At 39.0% G+C, this 11,248-nt stretch overlaps 1 protein-coding gene across 1 annotated transcript; it reads right to left on the bottom strand.

Moving 5' to 3' along the window:
- Positions 1 to 9,903: 9,903 nt before the first annotated feature.
- Positions 9,904 to 10,657, bottom strand: LOC123839440 (gametocyte-specific factor 1-like). The gene is made up of 3 exons (XM_045868935.1): positions 10,565 to 10,657; positions 10,172 to 10,292; positions 9,904 to 9,917 (listed from the first exon to the last, which is right to left on the bottom strand). Exons 1-3 carry the CDS (start codon positions 10,655 to 10,657, stop codon positions 9,904 to 9,906), a joined length of 228 nt encoding a protein of 75 aa, XP_045724891.1.
- Between the last annotated feature and the right edge of the window lie 591 nt (positions 10,658 to 11,248).

Here is an 11,248-nt window from a genome sequence, read left to right as displayed (position 1 = left end):
GAAATAAAGACTTTAAATGACACACTGGACCAAATGGACTTCACAGACATATTCAGAACATTCCATCCCAAAGCAACGGAGTACATATTCTTCTCTAGTGCCCATGGAACGTTCTCCAGAATCTATCACATCCTAGTCATAAATCAGGTCTCAACCGGTACCAAAAGATTGGGACATTCCCTGCCTATTTTCAGACCACAATGCTTTGAAACTAGAACTCAATCACAAGAGGAAAGTCAGAAAGAACTCAAATACATGGAGGCTAAAGAGCATCCTACTAAAGAATGAATGGGTCAACCAGGAAATTAAAGAAGAATTAAAAAAATTCATGGAAACCAATGAAAATGAAAACACAACTATTCAAAATCTTTGGGATGCAGCAAAGGCAGTCCTAAGAGGAAAGTATATAGCAATACAAGCCTTTCTCAAGAAACAAGAAAGGTCTCAAGTACACAACCTAACACTACACCTAAAGGAGCTGGAGAAAGAACAGCAAATAAAGCCTAAACCCAGCAGGAGAAGAGAAATAATAAAGATCAGAGCAGAAATCAATGAAATAGAAACTAAAAGAACAGTAGAACAGATCAACGAAACTAGGAGCTGGTTCTTTGAAAGAATTAACAAGATGGATAAACCCCTGGCCAGACTTATCAAAAAGAAAAGAGAAAGGACCCAAATCAACAAAATCATGAATGAAAGAGGAGAGATCACAACCAACACCAAAGAAATACAAACAATTATAAGAACATACTATGAGCAACTCTATGCCAGCAAATTAGATAATCTGGAAGAAATGGATGCATTCCTAGAGATGTATCAACTACCAAAACTGAACCAGGAAGAAATAGAAAACCTGAACAGACCTATAACCACAAAGGAAATTGAAGCAGTCATCAAAAATCTCCCCAAAAACAAAAGCCCAGGGCCAGATGGCTTCCCAGGGGAATTCTACCAAACATTTCAAGAAGAATTAATACCTATTCTTCTGAAACTGTTCCAAAAAATAGAAATGGAAGGAAAACTTCCAAACTCATTTTATGAGGCCACCATTACCTTTATCCCAAAACCAAAGACCCCATCAAGAAGGAGAATTACAGACCAATATCCCTGATGAACATGGATGCAAAAATTCTCACCAAAATACTAGCCAATAGGATCCAACAGTACATTAAAAGGATTATTTACCACAACCAAGTGGGATTTATCCCTGGGCTGCAAGTTGGTTCAACATCCGCAAATCAATCAACGTGATACAATACATTAACAAAAGAAAGAACAAGAACCATATGATCCTCTCAATAGATGCAGAAAAAGCATTTGACAAAGTACAGCATCCTTTCTTGATCAAAACTCTTCAGAGTATAGACATAGAGGGTACATACCTCAATATCATAAAAGCCATCTATGAAAAACCTACAGCGAATATCATTCTCAATGGGGAAAAACTGAGAGCTTTCCCCCTAAGGTCAGGAACGCGGCAGGGATGTCCACTATCACCACTGCTATTCAACATAGTATTAGAAGTCCAGGCACAGCAATCAGACAACAAAAAGAAATAAAAGGCATCCAAATCGGCAAAGAAGAAGTGAAACTCTCACTCTTTGCAGGTGATATGATACTTTTTGTGGAAAACCCCAAAGACTCCACCCCAAAACTGCTAGAACTCATACAGGAATTCAGTAAAGTGGCAGGATATAAAATCAATGCACAGAAGTCAGTGGCATTCCTATACACCAACAACAAGACAGAACAAAGAGAAATTAAGGAGTTGATCCCATTTACAATTGCACCCCAAACCATAAGATACCTAGGCATAAATCTAACCAAAGAGGCAAAGGATCTATACTCACAAAACTATAAAATACTCATGAAAGAAATTGAGGAAGACACAAAGAAATGGAAAAACGTTCCATGCTCATGGATTGGAAGAACAAATATTGTGAAGATGTCAATGCTACCTAGAGCAATCTACACATTCAATGCAATCCCCATTAAAATACCATCCACTTTTTTTCAAAGAAATGGAACAAATAATCCTAAAATTTGTATGGAACCAGAAAAGACCCTGAATAGCCAGAGGAATGTTGAAAAAGAAAAGCAAAGCTGGCGGCATCACAATTCCGGACTTCCAGCTCTATTACAAAGCTGTCATCATGAAGACAGTATGGTACTGGCACAAAAACAGACACATAGATCAATGGAACAGAATAGAGAGCCCAGAAATGGACCCTCAACTCTATGGTCAACTCATCTTTGACAAAGCAGGAAAGAATGTCCAATGGCAAAAAGACAGTCTCTTCAACAAATGGTGTTGGGAAAATTGGATAGCCACATGCAGAAGAATGAAACTGGACCATTTCCTTACACCACACACAAAAATAGACTCCAAATGGTTGAAAGACCTAAATGTGAGACAGGAGTCCATCAAAATCCTAAAGGAGAACACAGGCAGCAACCTCTTTGACCTCAGCCGCAGCAACTTCTTCCTAGAAACATCGCCAAAGGCAAGGGAAGCAAGGGCAAAAATGAACTATTGGGACTTCATCAAGATAAAAAGCTTTTGCAAAGCAAAGGAAACAGTCAACAAAACCAAAAGACAACTGACAGAATGGGAGAAGATATTTGCAAATGACATATCAGATAAAGGGCTAGTATCCAAAATCTATAAAGAACTTATCAAACTCAACACCCAAAGAACAAAGAATCCAATCAAGACATGGGCAGAAGACATGAACAGACATTTTTCCAAAGAGGACATCCAAATGGCCAACAGACACATGAAAAAGTGCTCAGTATCAGCATCAGGGAAATCCAAATGAAAACCTCAATGAGATACCACCTCATACCAGTCAGAATGGCTAAAATTAACAAGTCAGGAAATGGCAGAGGTTGGCAGGGATGCGGAGAAAGGGGAACCCTCCTACACTCTTGGTGGGAATGCAAGCTGGTGCAACCACTCTGGAAAACAGTATGGAGGTTCCTCAAAAGATTGAAAATAGAGCTACCATACGACCGAGCAATTGCACTACTGGGTATTTACCCCAAAGATACAAAAGTAGGGATCCGAAAGGGTATGTGCACCCCGATGTTTATAGCAGCAATGTCCACAATAGCCAAACTATGGAAAGAGCCAAGATGTCCATCGACAGATGAATGGAAAAAGAAGAAGTGGTATATATATACAATGGAATATTATGCAGCCATCAAAAGGAATGAGATCTTGCCATTTGCAACGACGTGGATAGAACTGGAGGGTATTATGCTGAGTGAAATAAGTCAAACAGAGAAAGACATGTATCATATGACCTCACTGATATGAGGAATTCTTAATCTCAGGAAACAAACTGAGGGTTGCTGGAGTGGGGGGTGGGGTGGGAGGGGGTAACTGGGTGATAGACACTGGGGAGGGTATGTGCTCTGGTAAGCACTGTGAATTGTGCAAGACTGTTGAATCTCAGATCTGTACCTCTGAAACAAATAATGCAATATATGTTAAGGAAAAAAAAAAGAAGAAGATAGCAGGAGGGGAAGAATGAAGGGAGGGAAATCGGAGGGGGAGACGAACCATGAGAGACGATGGACTCTGAAAAACAAACAGGGTTCTAGAGGGGAGGGGGTGGGAGGATGGGTTAGCCTGGTGATGGGTATTGAGGAGGGCACGTTCTGCATGGAGCACTGGGTGTTATGCACAAACAATGAATCATGGAACACTACATCTAAAACTAATGATGTAATGTATGGGGATTAACATAACAATAAAAAAACCAAAAACAAAGAAAAAAATGTCAAATGTTTAAACCCAAGGGTCATTTTTTTCTGTAAAGTTTTCTAACCTCTGAGATTAAGTTCTTATGTTTTCTTGAACCTCCTTCCACCCTCCTTCACTCCTAGCACTTAAAACTGTGTTCAGGCCAGTGGTTCTCAAAGTGTGGTCCCAGACCACAGCATGAATATCACTTGGGAACTTGAGAAAATGCCAATTCTTAGACTTTACTACAGTCCTACTGAATCAGAAACTCAGGGGTGAAATGTACCATCATCTGTTTTAACAAGGCCTTCAAGTGATTTTATTTTAATTTTTTTAAAGATTTTATTTATTTATTTGTCGGAAAGAGAGCACAAGCAGAGGGAGCGGCAGGCAGAGGGAGAAGCAGGCTCCCCGCTGAGCAAGGAGCCCGATGTGACTTGATCCCAGGATCCTGGGATCATGACCTGAGCTGAAGGTAGACACTTAACCGACTAAACCACCTTGGCGTCCCAGCCTTCAAGTGATTTTAATACCCACAAAGTTTGAGAGCCGTTGCCTTATACTATAGTTGTCAACACTGCTCCTTTATAATGGACCATGGCCACTATAATTTTTTTTTTTTTGGCCACTATAATTCTTAAAGAGACTAAAATATTGGAGGTTTTTTTCTTTCCTCATTTTATACCACAGCTGCTTGGGAAGCCCGTACAAAAAGGTCATGTGATATGGACCAACAATAGGATAAAGCTGGGGAACCAATGAGTTATATTTGGTACGTTATCTATGATATGAGTAATGGGCCCTAGCAATTTTTTTCCCATAGTTCATTCTGTGAATGTAAAAGTGGAAATCTTAAACTTGATCATAGTGAAGAAACTTTATAGCTAGAATGTCTTATTACTATTCCAGAAAAATATAATTTAAATTGCCTTGGTAGGACTTTTTTGGTGAAGATGAGTGCATTTGGTTACCAAGGTTTTTGAAAGGTTGATTTATTCAGTATAAATATTTAGGCCAGGGTACTAATTCTCTTTTTACCCCATGTCTATATAGATTCTTCACATTCAGCAACTTTGATTTTTTTTGTGTGTGTGGGTGGGCACAGGACTATTACATAGTCAAGATCATGCCTCTCCTAAAGCATCTTATAGTTTATTAATAGTAAATCAGAATGAAGGGCTTAAATGGAGACATAAACCACCTGTTATGGGAGTATGGAAGGAATAGTTTAGACTTTGGGAATCTAGGCAGGCCTTGAGGCAATAACTTTGAAACTTTGTTTTTTAAAAAAACTAAGTATTTTCTGTAAGTTTTTTTTTTTTTAAAGCTTTGACCAAATGTTATGTCAAAGGCCAAAAAAAAAGTGGTATTTTAGTTACTGTTGTGCCTTCTTTTAGGGGCTCAGAACTTTTTTTTTTTTTAAATATTATTTGAGAGCAAGAGAGAGGAGGGGAGGGAGAGTCTTAAGCACTGAGTGTGGAGCCCAACTTTGGGCTTGATCTCACCACCCTGAGACCACGACCTGAGTCAAAATCAAGAGTTGGACGTTTAAGTGGCTGCACCACCCAGGTACCCCTCAAAACTTCTTAAAGTGAACTATGAGTAGATCTGGCATCCATATTTTGAATGACTACTGCCTAATTATTGATGTTTTATCCCTAAGACTAGGATGGCCAACCTGGTTTTTTGTTTATCTCAGGATAATTAACATTCCCCCTTTCATCTCAAGAGTATCCTGGTTTGAAGGAAAAATTATGTAGTTACCCCAATTTTTTTTTTCTTTAAAGATTTTGTTTATTTAATAGAGAGAGAGAGAGACAGCGAGAGAGGGAACACAAGCAGAGGGAGTGGGAGAGGGAGAAGCAGGCTTCCTACGGAGCAGGGAGCCCGATGCGGGGCTCGATCCCAGGACCCTGGGATCATGACCTGAGCTGAAGGCAGTCGCCTAACCAACTGAGCCACCCAGGAGCCCCTGTAGTCACCCCAATTAAGACTACATGGCTTTTTAGGGGAAGATTCCATATACTGAAAATATGAGAGAGGAAGACATCTTTATCTTTGGGCCGTTTTTCCTAACCTTTTAATTTTCATATACTTTGGTATTAATATACCAAAGTGTAATTTAAAAAATTCAAAATATGTGTAAGGCCTTAGTCAAGAGATAAAAATCTTGTTTATATTATGTAAATCTAAGGGAGCAAGTCAGTAGCCCTCCTTTGTACAAAGTATACTAGAATGTGTTAGATACTCAAAGTATCTGGTTTTTCTCCCTTCTGTTTTCTGCTTTAATTGAAGTGGGGAAAAAAAAAACATTTGAAAAGGATCTAGAAAATACTTAGGTAGGGATAAGACTTCCTTTTTTTTTTTTTTTAAAGATTTTATTTATTTATTTGACAGAGAGAGAGATCACGAGAGCAGGAACACAAGCAGGGGGAGTGGGAGAGGGAGAAGCAGGCTTCCCGCTGAGAAGGGAGCCCAATGCGGGGCTTGATCCCAGGACCCTGGGATCACGACCTGAGCCCAAGGCAGACGCTTAACGACTGAGCCACCCAGGCGCCCCGGGATAAGACTTCTAAGGGCAAAAGATATCCATTTGATTATAACTTCGACCCTTAATTTTAAGTCTAAATATACCTGAACCAATTGGTAAACTAGCAACAAACCAAGGTCATTATTTTAAAATTAACCAGCTGGAAAAAAAAATTACAGCTTAAGAGGAACAAATTTTGGCCTGTTATAAATTGGGTCTGGGTTCAGTTTAAGTACCAAGTATGTGAATATCTACTACGTGCATAGCACCAGGCTAATGGTATATGGTATAGCAAATATAAAGTAGCATGTGATTCTGACTTCTCTTGGGAAGGTTTGTGGTATGATTGAGGCTGGACGCCTGGAAGGTTTAAATGTGGTGAGGATTAAGAATTAGACTTAAAAAAAACAAAACAAAACAAAACTAGAAAGGGCTTTCAATGGTTTAAGGGCAAGGGATGACATTTTAAAATGAACAGAGTAAAAAGAATAAGGTGTATTTAAGATGGGAGTAAACAGACTTCTAAGAGTTAAGAGAGGAAATTTGGAGACATGCTCCAAACTCAGCTTGTCATAAAAACTGTAGCTTTTGTTCTGTTCCGTTTTTTAAAGTAAGCTCCACACCCAACGTGGGGCTTGAACTCACGACCCCGAGATCAAGAGTCACATGCTCTACTGACTGTGCCAGCCAGGTGCCCCCAAAACTGTATCTTTTAAGCATGGAAGATGTGTACAAAACTGATTGAAGAAGGTTGATCTGATTGTCATATAGTACATGACTTGGAGGAGGAGAAAAATAATTGGAGGATAAAGAACCTGATTAAGGAATTAGCGTAGCACACATGGTAGCTGTATTTCCTCTACTAATAAGGGAAATAGGCACATAAGCCCTCTGGTCTTTCATTTGACAAATGAGGATATGAAAACAAGGAAGAATAAAAATATCCAATGAAGCTTGTCATAGGAAAAATATTCTTTATTTAAATAAATAAAAACATGTTAAGATGCCAACAATGACTGGAGTTGTTACCTAAAACAGTTAAGATTTCCCTGAAGTTTAAAAAAAGACAATAAATTTTCTTTCTGCTGGCTCTTTAATCCACAGCTTCTCCATCAGTTTTTCTGACCTATGGGTAGAAAAAGAACGTTAAGGTAATGTCATTTTGAAAGTGTTTTTATGGAAGACCTAAGCTTGATGTGCATTAGTTGCATTTCAAATAGAGTTCTAGGTAGCTTTTTCTCCACAGTCTGACTTAAAGCCACTGGGACTTTCCCTGCTTTCTATTGTGGGGGAAGAAGGACTTAGAATAGAAAATAGGTTTAATTATTTATTTATTTATATATTTTTAAAGATTTTTTATTTATTTGACAGAGAGAGACACAGCAAGAGAAGGAACACAAGTAGAGAGAGTGGGAGAGGGAGAAGCAGGTTCTCCGCTGAGCAGGGAGCCCGATGTGGGGCTCGATCCCAGGACCCTGGGATCATGACCTGAGCCGAAGGCAGATGCTTAACCGACTGAGCCATGCAGGCGCCCCAATAGGTTTATTTTTTAAAGAATAAAAGTTTGTCTAAGAATCTTTGAAGATTTAGAATACATTAGTGGTATTAGTTAAAACTATGTTAAAAAACTATGTTTAAAAAAGTTACTCTACCTTTTCTCCAGGACTTATAGTTGTTAGGATGTTTGCCATCCATAGTCTCTTTTTTTTATGTCTCTTGAGTCACTGTAGATGACGATCAAAAAAGGAAAGTTAGTTGAAGAATAGAACTAGAGATTTGGTCTAGATAACCAGCTCTAGGAGATTTAAATTACGTTATCAAAAAAGGTTGATATTATTAAAGGTCAGAGTAGGAATTATTGATTTTGTGCAAGCTTCTGTATTATATAGTTCCTTTGTACTTCCTGTCCCCCTGTGTATATGGTGGTAACTCCATTGATGGCTTCTCTAACCCTTCGATGTGCCCTTCAAGTTTGTTAGGTTGAGGATCCTTGTTAGTGTATTTCATGTATAGTGTACTAATTATTTTCCCTTCCAAATTTTAGGAATTGGTTTTTTATTCCTTGAAAATCTTACATAGAATTGAGAACCTTGTGTAATCAAGTCCTTAATGGATTAAAGTCCTAAGTGAGACTTCGGGAGGGAATGGAAGTACTCAGAGCCCATGAGTACAGATCTTTCAAAATTCATAATTGAAGTTTACGCATTTGCCATGCCTATGACCTAGTGGCCAGCTCACTTTAAAAGTCAAACTTAAGGGGCACCTGGGTGGCTCAGTTCGTTAAGCGTCTGCCTTCAGCTCAGGTCATGATCCCAGGGTCCTGGGATCGAGCCCACATTGGGCTCCCTGCTCGGCGGGAAGCCTGCTTCTCCCTCTCCCACTCCCCCTGCTTGTGTTCCCTCTCTCGCTGTGTCTCCCTCTGTCAAATAAATAAATACAATCTAAAAAAAAAAAAAAGTCAAACTTAAAGGTATTTTGCTCTCTATTCCAATAACTTCTATAAGATGATTTATCTTACCTTTCACAGACCAGCATTTTTGGAGCAAATGTCTTAAGAACAAATGAAGGAGAATGATGGGTGTTATCTAGAAAGAAAGAGAGGATGGAGACGTGATACAAGGCCTGAGCATTTTTATATTGTTGCAGAGAAAGCCATTGGCGGCAGAGATTTGAATCTCCCTTCCATAGTTGTTGCTGGGAATTGGCTGCTTTGCCAGGGACTGCATTCTTACCAACTTGACGTTAGGTATGGTCATATGACTAGTTTTTGCCAATGGAATGTGACTGGAAGTATTTTCTTCGGGGCCAAGATGCTTAAGGGGCACCTGTACCTCCATTCTCTTTTTGTGGCAGTTTGGGAAGCCAAGTGTGGAAGGTGACAGTCACAAGATGAAAAGAGCCTGTGTTCTCAAGGCACCATCCCCACTGAATACTTGCACTGGGCTTTTATACAAGGAAACATCTGTTGTATTAAACCATGATATCAATACAATTTGAACTTTATCTGTTAAAGGAACTTGCATTACTCTATTATATTCTCTTTTATAACGTGCTACATTTTATTTTTTTAAAACAAACATTATTTTTTTAAAGATTTTTATGTATTTGACAGAGATAGAGAGAGAGAGAGAGAGAGAACACAAGCAGGGGGAGCGGCAGAGGGAGAGGGAGAAGCAGGCTCCCTACTGAGCAGGGAGCCTGATGTGGGGCTCGATCCCAGGACCCCGGGATCATGACCTGAGCTAAAGGCAGTCACTTAACCAACTGAGCCACCCAGGTGCCCTAATGTGCTACATTTTAGAGAAAGGATATCACTTAAGATAGGATAAACCCAAACCTTTCAGAATACAAGTTTCAGTTTATACCAAATACTTTTGTTCCGTGGAAAGTGACCAGATATTGGTAAGATAAGATTCTTTAAACTGTTATAAGTGATTTTAGGTTTTAATTAGACTCCTTTTTGCTGGATTGCCTCTTCAGAGACAGATGAAATTCTCAGATTTGTTTGATTGTTTTGAAGGATTTTGTGGGAGGAGTATTAAGACTTAATTTATCCAGGACTACAGTACTTAATTAGCTACGAAGGACTTGGGGTCCAAGCCTTCATTTATGACTGTTCACTGATTCACCCTTGCTCACCTATGTTCCAGACATCAGGGTCAAGGATCTGACTGGCAGTATTAGAAAGTTGTTCATTTGGTTCCAAACTTGGAGAGAGAAACTTTGGAAGATTAAATGGCTCTGAAATAAAGCAGACCAGAAGTTATAGAAGCAGAGTAGAAACTTCCTTTTGTTTTTCATTCCTCTCATTTGGCTAGTTATGAAATATGGAGGGTAAGGGGCAATAGCCCTTGATGTCACTTATCTGCCCCCCCAAATTAAAAAAAACTTACCATCATCTATAGCAGTTCTATTGACACAGTTAGCCTCATGTTCCTTGAGCCTTTTGATTGGGACCACATGGCAAGCATTATATTTGCAGTTAGCCATCTTTTTAGCTATCTTCGGATTTTTCTAAAAGAGAAAAAGCTCTCGTTAAATGGCCATTATACAATGCCTGTATTCCACCCTCCATTCCTTTCTGGAAATGCTTAAGACAAACCATTTCCAACATTAAGAACTGCTAAGTGCTATGTATGGTCAGAAGCTTGTTCTTAAAAAAACAAAACAAAACAAAACAAAACAAAACAAAACAACAACAACAAAAAACCTTTAACTTTTTATATTCTGAGTTTATTTTTCTCCCTCCAGTGACTTAACTTTTTTTTTTAATCAGGAAAACTTACCTTTCTACATGATGCTAGATGGTACTGTAACCTGCTGGCTGGCATCCTGTGGTTTGGGTCATAAGGACATATTTCTAAGTCTTCTGGCTCCATGAGGCCTAAATAGTAGGAACCATGGGTTGGCAAAGAAAATATTGACATTTAAGATCAGGTAGTTTTGACATAGGCCTACTTTCTGTTCTCAAAAGAATAGTGAGAGATATGGGTATCTTCCTATGAAAGTTTGTGATGACTAAAGCAATAGCCTGGTCAGTTAGGTAATAGAACTTCACTGCTTATATGCCTTGGAAAACCAAAAATTAATATTTGTACATATATTTTAGTCGTATAGGTTGTTTTGAATAGAATTCTTTGCCCTCAAATAGAGTATTAAACAGGCAGGGCTCCTTGGAAAGCTCACAGTACTGGGGTATGATGAAGTTTAACACCATCAGCTTGAGTGTTGAGAAAGCAAGGCTAGGGCAGCTGGCTCCTTTACTGTTCAGCATTGCTCCCTCCCATCTCTTTGCCAAATCTATCTAAATTAAGTTCTTTGTTAGAGAAGGATGCTACTTGTCAGATCAGCACAGCCACTTTTGGGGAGAGGGTATCAGAAGAATGAACAGTACCATGTTCAAGTTCAGGCTACTTTATAATTATGTGAGAATGCCAGTCTGAAATCTCTAAAGTTGTAGGTATTAACAT

Source organism: Mirounga angustirostris, unplaced genomic scaffold, assembly GCF_029215605.1.
Source record: "Mirounga angustirostris isolate CCGP_5_RB_7025 unplaced genomic scaffold, mMirAng1.0.hap1 SCAF_5, whole genome shotgun sequence".
Taxonomy (NCBI): Eukaryota; Metazoa; Chordata; class Mammalia; order Carnivora; family Phocidae; genus Mirounga; species Mirounga angustirostris.
Note: the sequence above shows the minus strand (reverse complement) of the source record. Positions and strands in the feature narration are given on the sequence as shown.